At 40.9% G+C, this 16110-nt stretch overlaps 2 protein-coding genes across 2 annotated transcripts in view; one reads left to right on the forward strand and one right to left on the reverse strand.

Annotated features, from left to right (window-relative positions):
* The window catches only part of agps (alkylglycerone phosphate synthase), a 29023-nt gene extending 19972 nt beyond the window's left edge, over nucleotides 1–9051 (forward strand). Inside the window, exons 16-20 of the mRNA XM_084907961.1 lie at nucleotides 710–771; nucleotides 1549–1638; nucleotides 3081–3180; nucleotides 3335–3392; nucleotides 7115–9051. Of these exons, the coding sequence (XP_084764087.1) occupies nucleotides 710–771; nucleotides 1549–1638; nucleotides 3081–3180; nucleotides 3335–3392; nucleotides 7115–7236 (432 nt within the window). The 3' untranslated portion in view covers nucleotides 7237–9051. The remainder of the gene's footprint in view (nucleotides 1–709; nucleotides 772–1548; nucleotides 1639–3080; nucleotides 3181–3334; nucleotides 3393–7114) is intronic.
* A 2259-nt stretch (nucleotides 9052–11310) lies between these two features.
* pde11a (phosphodiesterase 11a) overlaps nucleotides 11311–16110 on the reverse strand; it is a 46052-nt gene continuing 41252 nt past the window's right edge. The window contains exon 20 of the mRNA XM_084907586.1: nucleotides 11311–14192. Coding sequence (XP_084763712.1) covers nucleotides 13959–14192 — 234 coding nt within the window. The 3' untranslated portion in view covers nucleotides 11311–13958. The remainder of the gene's footprint in view (nucleotides 14193–16110) is intronic.

Consider the following 16110-nt stretch of genomic DNA (forward strand, 5'->3'; position numbering starts at 1 on the left):
TAGAAACCTTTCTGACAATCATCAACAAGCAGGGTTTTTAAATACACTTAAGCAGGTCATCAACAGCTTTCTGCTTTTTATTTATTTATTTATTTTTTATCTCAGTTGTCAAAAGTCCTTCCTCAGTGGCTCCATATTGTAGATATTTACACATTCGCCCAACAAGCAATAATCCCGATTTCAATCCCAGGAGGAGCCAAAAACCCTTTTGGGGTTGCATCGGAAAAGGCATCCAGAATTTAAAGACCTTTTCAATAAAGCAACAGCTTCTATTCAAAAATGCTTTTTTGTAATACAGGTCTGAAAATGTCTCGTTGAGATGTCTACTAGTACTACTAGTTATTTATGTAGTCATTCTTTATATTCTAGTTTTATGATAGTGGTTTGTTCTGTTGAATGTAAGCCGGTGGTAAAACATCACAAAAAAGCCCAAGATAATGTCTTTGTTTTATCGGTACAGAGAAGAGAAGCTGCTTTCATTTCTCTTTTTTTCCTTTAAAAAAGAAAGTTGTGCTTTGCCTTTTAAAAAAAAATCGAGCGAATGTCATCCAGCTCATAAAAATAAGAAGCTGTGGTTTCAAAATAAGATCACAAGCTTGGAGGATTTCTGCATATGCTTGATTTACAGGGTTACCACAGTTCTCATAAAATGTGCTGAATCACATTAACATATCAGCCTGCTTATATGTGTGCATTTCATTCCAACCAGGACTTGGGAATGGACTACTATGTGATTGGCGAGTCCTTTGAAACCTCTGTGCCTTGGGACAGGTAAATACATTGATTCACTCGCCTCCTGCAGAGTCTGCCCTCAGCGTCCTAATCCTGTTTTTCCCTTCCTTTCGTTTATTTCTCCTTGCCTCTGTCTTTCACATTCACCTTCATGCCTGCCTTCTCCCCTCATTAAATGACCCTGCGTTGGTGGAGCTTTTCCTCCTCAGCATACAAACGTACCACTGCTGACATACTCACACACCCACACACATACATAGAGGGGAGAGGTGTGTGAGTGTGCTCTGTATGTGTACCATGTACTATGAGACACAGGCTCATCTCACACCCATGTACTGTGATCTGCATTTTCTACATGTTTTCATTGTCCTGCTTTCTCACACAACAAACAGGAGCACATGCAGGCTCCTTGTTGTGTAACATGCCTGATGGGGAGAGACCAAGAGATCAGGCAGTGAGGCGAGCATATGTGCCTGGCTCATTACCCAGCCTCCTCCCCATCCTCCACACTCCACGCACGACTGCAGATGCTTAGGACTGGCGGCCATTTCCACACCAGTGGGAATCTCTCCCACAATGGTCTTCATGTTAGTCAGTCTGGTCTCTACCTCCTGCCTGGTCTCTTGCCTTTCTTTAATGTTTTTTTTCTGTCTTTCTTTTATTATTTATATTTTTGCAGTGCTTGGTTTTAAATACACATTGTTGTCATGTTTTAAACACACAAATATCAGCTCGGACAGAAAAACAACATAACAATCTGTTTTTTTTTAAACTCCTATTAATTTTCTTTCTTGTCTTTTCTTTCTTTTTTTTTAGGGTTTTGGACATTTGCAGAAATGTAAAAGCGCGCATTGTGCGAGAGTGTAAAGACAAAGGAGTTCAGTTTCCACCATTATCCACATGCAGGTAATATTTAAAAACAGTTTCCAAAAGACTGAGCCTGTACAAACGCTCTGCCAGTCTCCTCACCATATTTTAATGTTTAACACTAGTGCAGAAACGACACCTACAGTATAGGTTTCATATTGTTCTTCCTATGAGAAGACCACAACAATGCACTGTGTGTTCTAATTTGTCCAAAGCCTATTAAAAATATGACACTCTCAATCAGGTCACACATATGTAACGAGCTCAAGTAACTTATTAAACAAGCAGGGCAGTGTAGTTTTTAGCAAATGATACTCAAGGATTAAATGGTTTTCTTGTTGGATGCTATTTTAAACTGAGGAATGAGGTGTAGTTGTTTGTCACAGTTTGTAACAGTTTTTGAAAAAATTTTAAATTTTACAAATATAAGTGCTTCAGAAAAAAATAATAAACATCATGCTGTGATAAAATATCATCACATCAATCCTTTAAATGACATTTATACACAAATAATCAAGAGCATTCCCCAAATTAAATATTTTGAAGAAGTTGGTCCAAATTAGAAACAAATGAAAAACAAAGAAAAAATACAAACAACAAAATGACAATCAGTTGCTAACTTTTATTGTTTGACAGCAAATGGCATTCAATCCTAAAGATACATTTCAGTTATAACCTTGGAAGTACTGAGGTGCATACCAAGTGTGACCCCTGTTGAGTTTGCAAGAGTCACGGAGACAATGCGGTCGGACGTTGTGACAGACAGACGGCGAGCTGGTTGAGGAGCACCAGGCTGCTGCTCACAGATTGCGGACAGATTAGGCCTCAGCCTGATTATGCTACAGCCATTCATTTCCCGGCTGCAGTCTGTCACATGATTGATTTGTCCATTTAACCTCCAGAACAGTGAGTGTGCCAGGTGATGGGCCATGTCAAATGAACAAGGGCCCAGCACCCTGCTCCTCCAGAGGGAGCAAGGCCAGAGAGAGAACATGTAAACGGGAAAAGCAGCATTATATTCTCAACACAAAGGTTGTTACACAATATGTTCGAAAACCTGAGCGTAAGCTGCATTTAGTGGTGTGGGGAAAACACAAATATTATGATGTCAGTTGAATCACCCTGCCTGCATCATACCTGAGGAGTAAATGTGGCTCAGATGATTCAGTAAAAGGATTTGATCGCCATTTATTATGTGATAATGTTGTGTTATTAAAGGCGACAGTGCTTCCACGCTGCCTCCGCTTTCTGCTAACCATGAATGGAATTGAGGTCAGAGGTTCGCTGGGGAAAACCAAACCTCCCACTGCACTTTGTCTTCCCATTCCAATAGAAAAGAATCATTTATTGTATGTAAAATGGAGCAACTTGTCAAAAAACTCCTCCTTCACATGCATGTAAATTGGATTTTCTGAGAGACGGTGGAAAGAGAAAGATTAAGGTTTTATCCGCTCGTTTGAACGCGTTTCTTTTTCGTGCAGGGTGACTCAGACGTATGATGCCGGTGCCTGTGTCTACTTTTACTTTGCCTTCAACTACAGAGGACTCAGTGATCCAGTGCATGTGTATGAACAAGTGGAGGTAGATCCAGTTCTATTTTTCTGCACATTATGCCACAAACTGTTAAAATGTGATAACATGTTGAAACGCCAACACCCATCAGAACAGATGTCAGAATATAACATTATATAATGTATAAACTGAGTGTAGTTTTGTTTTTTTCCCCTCTTCACAGCATGCAGCTAGAGAGGAGATCCTTGCCAATGGAGGGAGCTTGTCACATCACCATGGAGGTACCCAGAGCTGAGAATTTTGTGCTGAAAATGTAGAGCCTGTTTTCACAAACTGCAGAAAGCAAGTGCACATAAATCACCAAAAAAGCACAGTCATGTTATATTTGGACATTCTCTTATGTTTCAGTTGGCCAGGAAAAAAAAAGTTTTGTACTGAATCGCGATGACAGCATGGCGAGCCTACCCGGCGTGCTCTTCCACGCTGGCAAGCTGGCAGCCAGTCGTGCTGTAAATGTGCATTTGGTCGTGGATCTTTCATCGCTTCCTTCACATTTCCAAAATCTGTTCCCGCAGCTCAGATGAATGACTCTGACTCGGCTATTTGTTCATTTCAGCAGTGACCAAATGAAACGTGAGCAGGGGAGGGCGGCGAAACAACTCTCCTGGCCCCATCAGGGCTAACCGAAACGGCTGCCTTATCTATATTGCCATCCGCCTCGCTGTTTTCATACATCACTTGAGGCTATTCATCACACCTGTCAAAAACAGTATGTAGTGAATCAGCTGCGATATTAAATCACAATTTTTCCTGAAGGCGGGGACGGGTTCAAAATTAAAAGATTGCTAATAAAAAGGAGGCAGCGGGCCGGGGTAAATGATGCCGCCGTTATCGCCGGCTGTACACTGACCTCCAAACGGTGGCCCGGCCACCCCGAGCAGCACGGGGAGGTGACGCTGGGGAGAGGGGGGTGGGATATTGATGCAGCTACCGTGTGCGAGGCCCATTCTGTAATTGTGATTAATAACAGCAGGGCTCGCTATCTGGGTGCAGACAGGACGGTTTGTCTGCCCACAATCAGCGCTTGACAAATGGAGCTAGTTTCCCTGGGTTTTGTGTATCAAACAAAACAGATGTAGTCAAGGATGGTGAGGTGGGAGGCCAGTGGAGAAAATATACATTTTTATGGCCCTGTATTTACAGCAGGTCAGCACGTTGCTGCGTGGGCGTACGAAAGGGAATCTCTGCATGCAGAGCGCTTCGACCCCTTTCACTACAGGACGTAATACTCACCTAACAGCACCGTGTGTCAGCTGCTGTCCAGGGGAAAAACATTTTTCATGAAAAAGGAGACAGTTTTAACAAACTGGCTTTAAAAGACCCCAAAACAAACATGTTAAATGTTTAAATATTGGCCAGTGCTTAAAGACAGAACACCAGGAGAAATGTCCTCTTTAACTAGGTCACCAGTGTCGCAGCAGTGAAGAGTTGTCGGAACATCCATCACCAGGAGAATCATCCATCTATCAACCCTGCACCGCAACTCCTCAACCAATACTCCAGCTTGGTCATATCAGAGGAATGCATGGCCACTGCCTTACCCTGTCTGTCATGTCCTGACCCCCATTTGTTAGAGAAACCCCAGGAGAGCGAGAGCGGGGTGTGGAAGCGGATGAGCCTCAACCCAGCTTCTCTCTTCTTCTCCAAATGAAGGCCATTCGAGGGTGCCCAGCGTCTTCACCTCACCTCGCGGCTTTCTTTTTCTTTTCTTATATTTTGCGGAGATTCTCTCTCACCTGCTCTCCACACTGCACTTCCACTCAGGTCACTGCTCTCAGGAGATAAAAAGAATGACCTGATTTGGTGAAGTTCCCCGTTTGCCATTCGCCCTGAACTTCCCCGGGCTTTTCCACATGGGAGAAATGTCAGTTGTTTGATTTTTGAGGAGGAGGAGGGGCTTTTCTAAAATAGCTACCTGCACTTCTTTGCATGTCTCAGCTGCACACACCAAGCCTGCTGAGATTGATTGCAATAGCAAGAAAAAAAGAGAGAATATGACAAGATAGATGTGTAAATTATCACAGTGATGGAGGCAATGATGCAGTCCCAGCACCTTCTGTTTTCTCTCCTATTCCTGAGAGGAGGGTGGGATGGAGGTGGAACGAGGGGAAAGAAGTGGGGAGGAGGTGGTGGTGGTAGAGAGCATGGTACTTTCTTAGTTATTGGGTAGCAGCTGATTGGTCCCCTTGTCACCATCTGGAGGTTTGTGTGGTATCAGAGTCCCCAGTGACCCCGCTGTCTGCCCTGTTTTGTCAGGAGACGGGCCTCACTAGCCTCATGGCTTATCCCCATCTGGGTTTCCTGGCCAAACTCTGATAACATAGCGTTGTAACATGTCAGGGTGGCCCCTTTTTCTCATCTTGCCCACTGGGGGGGGGGTGTAGAGGCTGCTTTGCTACTAGTGCGGAGAGAATCATGTGGATTGGGAAAGGAAGGCATGTGAAGACACGTTTTGGGTTTTTCCTTTCGTTTTTTTTCCTTTTGGCCTTTATAATCTTATCTAAACTGATTACACTGCTGGTTTCACATGTTTACACAGAGAGCAGCACCTGTTCTGAGCTGCTCTGTTCTCAAGTCTATCTTTTTTTTTGCGTTGGTGGGTTGTAGATATCGAGTTTTTCTTTTAAAGTGACACGACGTCAAAAGTTAAAATTTACTTACTTCTTCTTTGCTGGACTGTTATTAAAAGACGACTTTTTCCAAGAATGAAGCAGCTTTCCTTTCCCGGATTTTTAGTTATTAGTATCACACTCTGATAATGACTACTTGCTCTTTTTGAACTGATTTTGTAGGGATTAAAGCTAACACAGTGACCGAAATGATCATTCTCACTGCTATTATCTCGCATTTTTCAGTGTTTTACACTGAAAAATGTGAAAGTTGCCTGTCAGCTTCCCAAATCCCACATTATCCCCCCCCCCCCCCCCAAAAAAAAAAAAGTTGCACTGATAGAAAACAGAGAGAAGGTGAAAGCTTCTCATGTATCATTTATTATTTAAGTACTTGGTTAGGCCATAAAAGGCAAAGTTAAACTTGAAATTAGATCAATTTTTGTGACTGTGCCGAAAAACATTTGACATGAACCTAAATCTACATATTTGGGGTTTCTTGGGTCTACTGACCAGTTGAGTAAGTCAGTGTTGTTAGTCCCCAGTAGCACCACTCTTTTCCTCCTCTTATTGCCAAATACAAAAATATAAATTACTGCTTTAATTTGGTTACATTTGCTGTTAAATTCTTCTGTTTGAAAAGTTGCCGGCTCCACTCTGCGGGACCCTGTCAGGTCCAAATGCTTTGGAGAATGTCGAACTGGACAGCTGGTAAAGTAATGGGCGCCCTCACTGGGCTTCATGCCGAAGGCAGTCTCACTCCTCAGGTTGGGGGGTTTGGACGACGACGATGAGAGGCCGCGAGGAGCGGCTGAAAGCCAAACTCCAGCTGACAGAGTGCCATTGTGTTGGTGCTCCACGGCTGGCTGTGGCACCCTAATGATGATCGGGCCAGTGTTGGGGCATAGAGTGACGTTCGGGACAACGGAGCACAACACCCTCGCGGGTCAGCTGGAGGAGTGCGGCCGTTGGCACAATGAGACAGAAAACGCTCCTGTGACTCTGGAGGAGGGGGGGGGTATTGGAGGGGAGCGGTGGCTCAAAAAGTGAGGGAGCCGGGGACGGCCCGCTCCAGCCGCCAGCCGGCCCCTCCTCTGGGAACACACAGAGCCTAATGAGTTTGATAGTCTGCTGAGCTCCATAAATCATGCCATGCAAAACATTTCTCCTCTCTGAATAAAAGCATTTATCACCCTCTGTTTATTCACTCACTCTCACAAGATTGATTGGCTCCCAGCAGCCTGCTGAGCAATCAGCCGTGCCGATTCCTCTATTTCTCCCCCTCAGTCGTCTTCCTTGGTTTTTTTTATTTATTTCTCTCCTCTGTCATTCAGTGGGGAAACTTCGGAAGGAGTGGATGAGAGAGACCATCTCCAGCGTCGGCATGGGGATGCTCAAGTCTGTCAAGGACTACGTGGACCCAAATAACATCTTCGGCAACAGAAACCTCCTCTAATTAAACACTTCTGTCCATCTTTAGCTAACCTTTTTGTTTTGTTTTGTTTTCTGAAAGCATCTTGTGCATTTTTGATTAATAGATACTAAATGTGATTTCAAAACGGACACAGATCTTTGTCATCTCCATCAAAAGTGTCATTCGGTGCCATTTAACGATTCACCCAGGCTTTTTCTTGCTTTGACTTTGTATTGCACTTAATCTGCTGTAACAATCATTGTCGTCCATGTTGAAGCTCATTTTTACTCGTGTCACGGTCTCATCCTCCTAAGCCACAACTGTGATGCAACAAAAACCTTCATTTTTCATCACATTGTCTTTTGTTAAACTGCTAAAAATCCTTGCCAACATTAGCAGAAACAATTTGTCTACATGATCCTGTCTTGTGTGTGAGTGTGAGAGTGTGTGTGTATGAGTGTATGCAATTGAGTGATTGGCATTTCTTTAGTGGTAACTTTCAGCTCAATGCGCTTTCTGAAGCTCTGTGCCTTTCTAAAGCTTTTGTCTGCCTACCCTTCTACTACACGTGTGTACATTGAAGTCCCTTTGTGAAGGTCATCAGTGTCTCCTGTTCATCTTTTCATGCCCTCCTGCCTTCTGTTGTACTGACCAATTGCCAAGAGACTTGTTTCTTGTGTATGCGTGTGTGTGTGTACCACTGGTGATGAACTTTTTCGAGTTAATTGGGACCTATTATGTTCATATCTAGCCCCACCTTTCTATTCTTGGACTCTGCTCGAGTAGCTTGGCACGATTCACAGGTCACAATAATCGTTATTTATCTTCTGCTGGACCTTTGCGTAGCCCCTTCAGTTCATCTCAGCTAGCTCTCTTCTAATTGGCCGCCAGTCACAAACAGTAGTGTTCAGCAGCAGGTGGGTGGGGTTGATGTTATGGCAACATTAACTACAATAATAAAACCATAATAGAAAATGATGAAAAAACATAATGGGTCCCCTCGAGTCTTTGTTCTGCACAACCAAAATTTCCCCACCCTTAGATGAACAGTATGAGGATAAAGACGGATGATTCCCAGTGTGTTTAGCGTTTGCACTGAAGGCATTAACCTTGCATGGTTTGTTGAGAGAGTGGGGGGAGGGGAAAAAAGCCATTTCCATTATGACCACGTTTGCAGTGTAGGGCCTCTGGATTCTGGTGCTCACGTTGTACCAAAGACTCAACTCATCAGATCATGCGAGCATACTGTACATGTGTTTAATGTTATGGCAACTTACTGCAAAGTTAAACTGTATTTTTTAATTAGCATATGCAAAGATAACCATCTGAAGAGCTCTAAAATGTAAATATGTGTGACTGTTACACCTGCTAAAACTTTGTATTAAAACACAAGTCCATGTTTCAAACACTTTTTTTTTTTTTTCTTCCTGCCATGTAGTTGTATCATTTGTGTTCACCCCAAAATTCTTCAGCTCGTCAAACAGTTGAGTAGTGTATTGTATGAAAGGTTTTTTGGATCGGACCCTGTAATGTACTACATTTTGATACTGGACTTATTGCTCTCATGTTGAAGTAAGGTCTACCTTTCCATTGTTAACTATGTGTCATGTTTTCCAGGATCCGTGTGTGCTTTAAGGTCAAAAGAAATCCCCCAAAAGTAAAAAGATTTGTTCAGGACCCCGCCCCCAAACTCTTATCTGACCTTCTACCCTCTTGTGTCAAAAATATGCGAGAGCTTGTTTTTGAATGTTATGGCTGTACCCTTTTTGGTCAATTTTTCCACTTCTCTTAACAACATAGTAACTTCTAAGTATGTTTTGTCAATGCTGTTTGTGCAATAAATTAAAGTAAAACTTCCCAGTTGTGAATTCTTTATTATTTTCTTTGGCTTTTTGTATGCACTCCACATTGTTGCGAGAGCAGAAAACTTTTTCCTCATACATCATCTTAAATTTAGCCCTGCAGTTCTAGTCTTTATTTATACTGTCAGGCTGTTAGGAAGGTCAACGAGAGCCTGAGAGCAGCTTTTTTTTGTTTGCTCAGCCTGTACCTGCACCATGCGGAGCTCAAGGTAAAACAGCAGAGCTTAACAGAGCCTGTCTTTTGCTTCCTGACAGGCTTTTATTTTTTATTTTTTTCTACGCACAGGCTCATTTGGGAGTCATCTTCACCCACACAGCCACCCACACACACTGCTGGCTGACGTCAGCACCACCAAGATCAACAGCAATCGAGCTCAGACTTGAACTGTGAAATGCGCTGCAGCTTTCACAGTCTAACAGTCTAATGCTCAGAATTATGTGTGAATAGATATATCCGATAAAAGACACAAGGGATCCATAATTAAATTTAGGACTGACTGTCATATTTCCCGATATGATTAGATTGATATATTTTGCAGGTAATTACTATCTTTTCACTAATATCTTTACATCTTTGTAACCTAACCAGTCTAATGTTTGTTGTGCAATTTCCACTCTTTACAAATTCAAAGATTTCTCAATGAAACGCCCTATCTACTGAATTTCATTGAGAGATACAGTTTGTGTGCAAGGATGCATTTGTCCACATGAGGTCAGTACTGCACTGAAGAAATCAGATGTAAAACGGGAGACAGTGTCCATGGTGAGGAAAATTTTAATAAGCATCTCTGATGGACTATTTGGTACTGTGCAAAAGTCTTGGGCTGCCTCTTGTTTTCTTGAATTCTTTTGAAAATCAATATTCAGTAACGTCTTCAAGCAACATGAAGAAGTCCAGACGCTTTTTTCTTTCCAAGCTTCTTAGACTACCACTGATAGTGTTTTTCTATCTAGGTATTGGAAGAGTCTTTGGGATTGTTGTCAAACTGAAAAATGACGCCACTGCCAATCAGAAGCCCCAGAAAGTTGATTCTGTTTATCTGGACATTGCGTTTTCAGTGGGAGAAACTTTTGATCAACCATCCAAGTCTCTGCGTTTTCACCTGAAAATGCAGCATCCAGATAAACAGTATCAACAGTATCTGTACGAGTGAGCATCTATCAATACAGGCCAATCAGATGCTTTTCTGATGTTATTGCATAATGGATCAAAATCTTTTTTTGTGTGTGTTCATAATTTCATCAAATTTGTTAAGACGCCAAGGTCACTGGCTGAAATAAAGCCACAAACCATGACAGAGACTCCCACCTTTCCATTTACACCATTTCTGTTGATGCTTTAATCAACATTAAAGCTCAACTAAGGGGCCAGATACAGATCATGTTTCAGGTCATGATTTCTTTGTATTTCTTAAGGATATGACTTTCAGACACTGTTCATTTTCTGTAGATGTTTTTTAAGGCCTGTCATTTCCTCTTTTGTCCTCCACTTGGTTTTTTTAAGGGCACACTCCACACCATGCTGAGATATGCAAACTTTTCAGCTAATAGCTCTTTGAGAATCACCTTGTTGAGGCAAAAATACAGTGTTATGTCTGTCAGACTGTTATCGTTGACATTTTTTTTAGATTTACTAAAGAAGTGGGAACAAATTATGTGTTTTTGTGCCTAAAGATACAATTTAAAATTAGTTCTTTGCTAAGTTGTCTGCTATCTGTAGACACAACACTTGTTCATCCCTCGAGTTAGGTGCTTCTTTTACACTTAGATGATTCATAGGTCAGATTTAAGTGGTGTTTGGTTTTGCAAACAAAAAAACATACAGTCAGGTATAAAAACTGGACTGAAAATGTGTGAAAAAGCAGCCAGTCTCCAAAGAAAAGCTTTGAAAGACCTTCAAAAAAATCTGGAAAACTACTGCTCAAGACTACTTTAAGAAGTTACAGGAAATTCTGACTCCTTGGAAGCAAGATATAAAGAAATGAGACATGGCTTTGGCACAGAACTGTAAAAATGCAACATTAAAATTAAAGGTCAGTTAAAATCTCGTTGAATTATTGATTATTAAAAAGGCTATCTAACAAAGAAATATAGTTTGTGAGCCTTGTATGTAGTAACAGGTAATAATTTACATAGAAGCAGCATTTTACTGTTTTTTGTTTTTTTTTAAATAAATACATAAAATAAAATGCATACTTGACAGCAGTGCAGCTTCAAAATGGACCACCACAATCAGAGTCAGAGCAAACCAGAGCACGTGTAGCAGCAGTTTTTATTTAAACTCTCAACAGAAACATCGCTCATTTGCCTTTCCATGCCTTAGTTTTCTTTCAGTTTAGCCTGCCGTGAATAAATCCAGAGTCCAAACTGGGAGAAAGTAGAAACACAAAAAGCACGTTACACTGCGGGGAAAAAATGAGTAGAAGTTGGCCCTGCATGGAGACCTAATTGGAAAATAGAACAGTGATATTCATACGTAAATCACATAACATGATGCAATAGAATTTAAGTCATGCATTTCCCATGAGATAAAATGTTTACTGATGAAAGTACGAGGTATTTCTTGGCTCACTTATTTGCTACATCCTTAGCAAGTGGTTGAATTTAATACTGCATAAAGACATGCAATTTCTTTAAAAAGAACAAAACAAACAAACAAACAAAGAAAAAACAAACAATCTGGCTGACTTCAGTTTAGCTCTTCAACTAAAATACAGAGCACACAGATCCATGCCACACAATGTGCACAGTCACGTTGTAAAACTCCAATTAACAAAAGCTACAACACAATTCATAAGGCAAACCCCCACCCCAAAATAATACTTATTATAATTGTTTGATAATTTAAATAACGTCCAATTTAAAGCCTAATTTAGAAATGGTGTCATCACATAGTTTGTCCATAGGGTGGCTCCAACTCCAAAGCTCTCAGGACTGTGCAGGAGCACAAGAGTATACATCTCAGCTGGGTATAGACTGTATATAAAAGATAGATGGAGAAGCCAATGTGGAAGTTCTTTAAATAACCAGCAGGGGGCAGCACTGACTGTCAAAAGAGCTGCAGTTGTATATATGTTTACAGGAAAAATGCCCTGGGCTCCCTTGCTCTTTAAGCTCAGCATATACTTCCCTGATTATTTTAATAGATTGTTTCAAGGCATACTAAATAAGCCACACAGCCAAGTATTTTAATTAAAATTATCATTAGAATTTTAAAGTAAGTGAGTCACATGTTGTTAGCCGATGACTGTGTGGTGTCTCTCAGTTTCAAAGTCAGATCTTCTTCTTCATTTCACTAAAACAATACGTTTAAGACTTAAGTCGCACATTAGTTTACTAACTGAAGGGTGGCTTAACGAGGGCTCTGTCCATCCTTTATATACAGTCTAACCGTGGAGTCAAGTGGGGTTGTGATAGTAAGTTTTTTGCTATTTTATGAAATATTTAGTGATGTTAAAAATGAATATATAACTGACATTTAACTAACATATTATGTTTCAATATCTTCAAAGAATATCACCCAATATATAGGTACTGAAAGTTTTTACTTTCTCATTTAAGTCCCAACAATATATTAATGACTGGGCTCTAATTGAAACAAAAGTTTGTGACTACAAGTGATATGTCATTGTCTCAGGAATTTTTTTAAATAAAATGCAGTATACAGCTGGTAGCATTTGTGAAGTTTAGAAAAGGCCAGAAATTAGATTGAAACGTTTTACATTTTAGGAAATACCCTTAACTGCTACAGACAATAAACAATGAGAAACAGCAATGTTATCTGCTTCTACGTGTTTGCAGTCTCTATGCTATCTAAGCTCTGATCACCTGCCTGTTCAACAGATAACCACAAGAGTGGTAAGGATCTTCCTTTCAAACTGATTGGCTATAAGCAAAAAAGGGCAGCTCTTAAAATGTCCAACAATGGCTTTTGATATTAAAGAATATTTTATTTTTAGGTAACAGCTGCGAGTGTTAAATTAGTAGATGTTAAGATTTTTCCTGCAGAAGTTAATATAATATCAGAACAGCTTCATCAAGGCACGTTTGTGTGTGTGTGCGCGTATGTAAGTTTGTATGTGATAAGTCAGGCCCTGCATTTATAAAACTAGGCAAATATATATTTAAGTTTATGGGGGTCAAGATGTTAATTGCAGTCACTGTTTTTTACAAATTATGGCAAAAAAAAATACAGCGTGGTTTGACACACTATCTAATAACCTCAGCACTGAGGCCATGCATGTTTCATTAGGATCCTAAAACAAGGCACAGGAAAAGAGGGAGTGGGAATTCAATTTGCATTGCAAGCACTGTCACAGGTCCTTGTTGTTCCTGCACCCCGTTGGCCTTCAGAAAGTCTACAGCCACATTACAATCTTACTCTTTTCAATAACTCGATAGCCTATTTACAGATTTACAAATAATAATAATAATAATAATAATAATAATAATAATCTGTTACCCTGGACAAAAAGAATGACCAACAAGAGGGTGCCAAAAGCAAAACAAACCACAGCAGAGACAAATATTCCTCCCCTATATTCTCCACGCCTGTGCTGAAAATCTGTACACTGCCGTGGAATTGTTGGTGTTAGCTCACTGGCTGACATGTTGACACAGTGGTTTGAGTTTCCTTTCTGACGTGGCGTCATCGGCTGATTTGTAGCTGCTCTGACAAGCTTGCCAAACACAGTTCTGTCACCCTTCAGCACAGGGAATCTGAAGGCAGCAGAAAAACCTCTATGATAGCGCCACACTCAAGTCTGAAGCTCATCCCTAGTAGCAAAAAGCGAACAGGAGCAGAGCCCGTGAATCTCTGCATGCACTGCACTTCCTCCTTTGCAGACTGCATTTTGGAGGAAATAAGCCTAGGAAATCAGCTCAGAAGCTCGGCAGCAGAAGCTAACTAGCTGCTTTAGATGGTGATCCGTCAGCACTGCCACTGCAGCAGGGTGTGCTGCCAGTTTTGGCCACAGTGCAGCCACTGGCTTCTGTGCTGTCACCACTGCAGGGGCTCGCGGGTGCAGAAACACTCTGGCCGCGTTGTCTCTTCCTGTTCAGTTCCTCCCATTTGGCCCTGTTAGCTTTGATCATGTCAACCATCGGCTGAAGTTTGGGATTCAACTTGACCAGAGTCTAGAGAGAGAAAGAGGGGGGGAAAGGAATTAACACTTACAGTTGGCTACATGTGCTTACAACGGCAAGATACTGCTTAAAAACAAATGTTTTGAAATGCTACTTTTGCAGGGTTAAAGGGTTGACTGAAATAAATAAAGGATAAAACACCACAAGCAAAAAAAAAAAAAAAACACCCAAAAAGTTTTCGTAGTATACAGCCGGGACTGAGGAAAACTTCTTATTTTGCTTCTGCTTGTCTGGATCCAGGTCACAGGGGTAGCAGTCTAAGCAGAGAAACCCAAACATCTCTCTCCCCAGCCTCCTCCAGGCTATCCAGAGGGATGCATTCCCAGCTGAGAGATATAATCTGTCCAGCATGTCTTCCTCATGGTCAGCAGCCTTCTGCCAGCAGGACTCAGAGTCCCTCCCAAATGACTGACCTCCTCACCTTATCGCTAAGGGAGAGCCCAGTCACTCTTAGAAGAAAACTCATGGGGGGTATTTTTATTTGTTTGTCTGTCTGTCTGTTTTTTTGAAGAGGAATGGATCTTATGGACGAAACAAGAAACACTGCATGCTGAAGTGATGATGCATTATCATTCCTTAAAGCATGGCTCTGCTTTTTTGTTTATTTTCCTCTTAATGGGACTGTAATTTCTGCAATATAGACTGGCAACTTGTCTAGGGTGTACCCTGCCTCATGTCCCATGACAGCTGGGACAGTCTCCACCCTCTAGCCATCCGCTCTTCATTTCCCCCTCATGAGGAATGAATGGCTGGATGGAGCATAATTTATTAAATCAACTATTCCCAAAGTCAAGAGTACTGCAGGCCACTTAAAAACCAGAAAATCCCACGGGGCCCCCCCAATTTAAAATCTTCACTCTAAGCAGAATGCAAAAGTGATGTATTTCCTTAAAGAGTTTTCCTTAAAACACATAAACAACACAAGCTATTGGCTATAATATGCTAATGTTACACAGTCACTGGGACGCAAACTTCAATACAAGAGCAATAATAATGAGTAATATCACAAAATAACCGCTCCTATTCCCAGTTTCAATTAAGTTTTTATATAAATAAATACGTTTATATAAATATTTAACTGTACATACGTGTGAGGAATGTCAAACTGAATTACTCCAGTACACATGCAGTACCTTCACAGCTCACCAGGGGCCCCTCAGCCCAATGTACTGAATGAATTGTCACCCTTTGCATTACAAAAAAACAAGTTCACGTTAGGTCAAACCTTTACGTCAAACTACCGTAACTCTTGACCCATCAATCAAAAAAGTTCTAATGGTTCCTGAAAGCAGCAACTCTATGCTTGTGATATTAGGGTCATTACAGTATAATCCCAGGCAGAGCGCCACATTCAAAACTCAATAAGACAATTTAAAAAAAACAGTGAAAACAACACAAATGTCCAATAAAGTGTCTGTTTTCTGTCGAGCTCCGTCACTTACTCACTCACTCTCTCTTCCCAAGCAATTACTGTACTAACCGTAGCAACGCGCAGAGTCGCTGCTTTGAGGAAGCGTTGGAATTCTTAAAATAAGCGAATGGTTTTGGAGTTACAGATGTTTAAAAAATGCTGCAAAACACCCGTTTGACATCAGCAACAGGTCAGGCTTCAGAGGGTTAAAACCAGAGGCTTGACCATTTTTTAAATACAGTCTGTGTTTTAGCAAAAACTTTTTTTGGTACTTTTTTTCCTTTTTTAATAATCCAAACAAATATGAATTTACACAACAGAAGGCAAAAAAGCAAAATGGCATACATTGATGTATTGTTGCCAATATTTTTTGATACAGAATAACATTTTTTATTTAAGAGTAATGCTTTAGAGCAGTTGCAGTACTTTGTTTTTGCACAACAGTGGGAACATTTTTTTTTTCATCCAGATAGTTGAAATAGTATATACTTATTTATT

The sequence above is a fragment of the Perissodus microlepis genome, chromosome 16 (genome assembly GCF_051167445.1).
Source record: "Perissodus microlepis isolate ML-2025 ecotype Zambia chromosome 16, ASM5116744v1, whole genome shotgun sequence".
NCBI lineage: Eukaryota > Metazoa > Chordata > Actinopteri > Cichliformes > Cichlidae > Perissodus > Perissodus microlepis.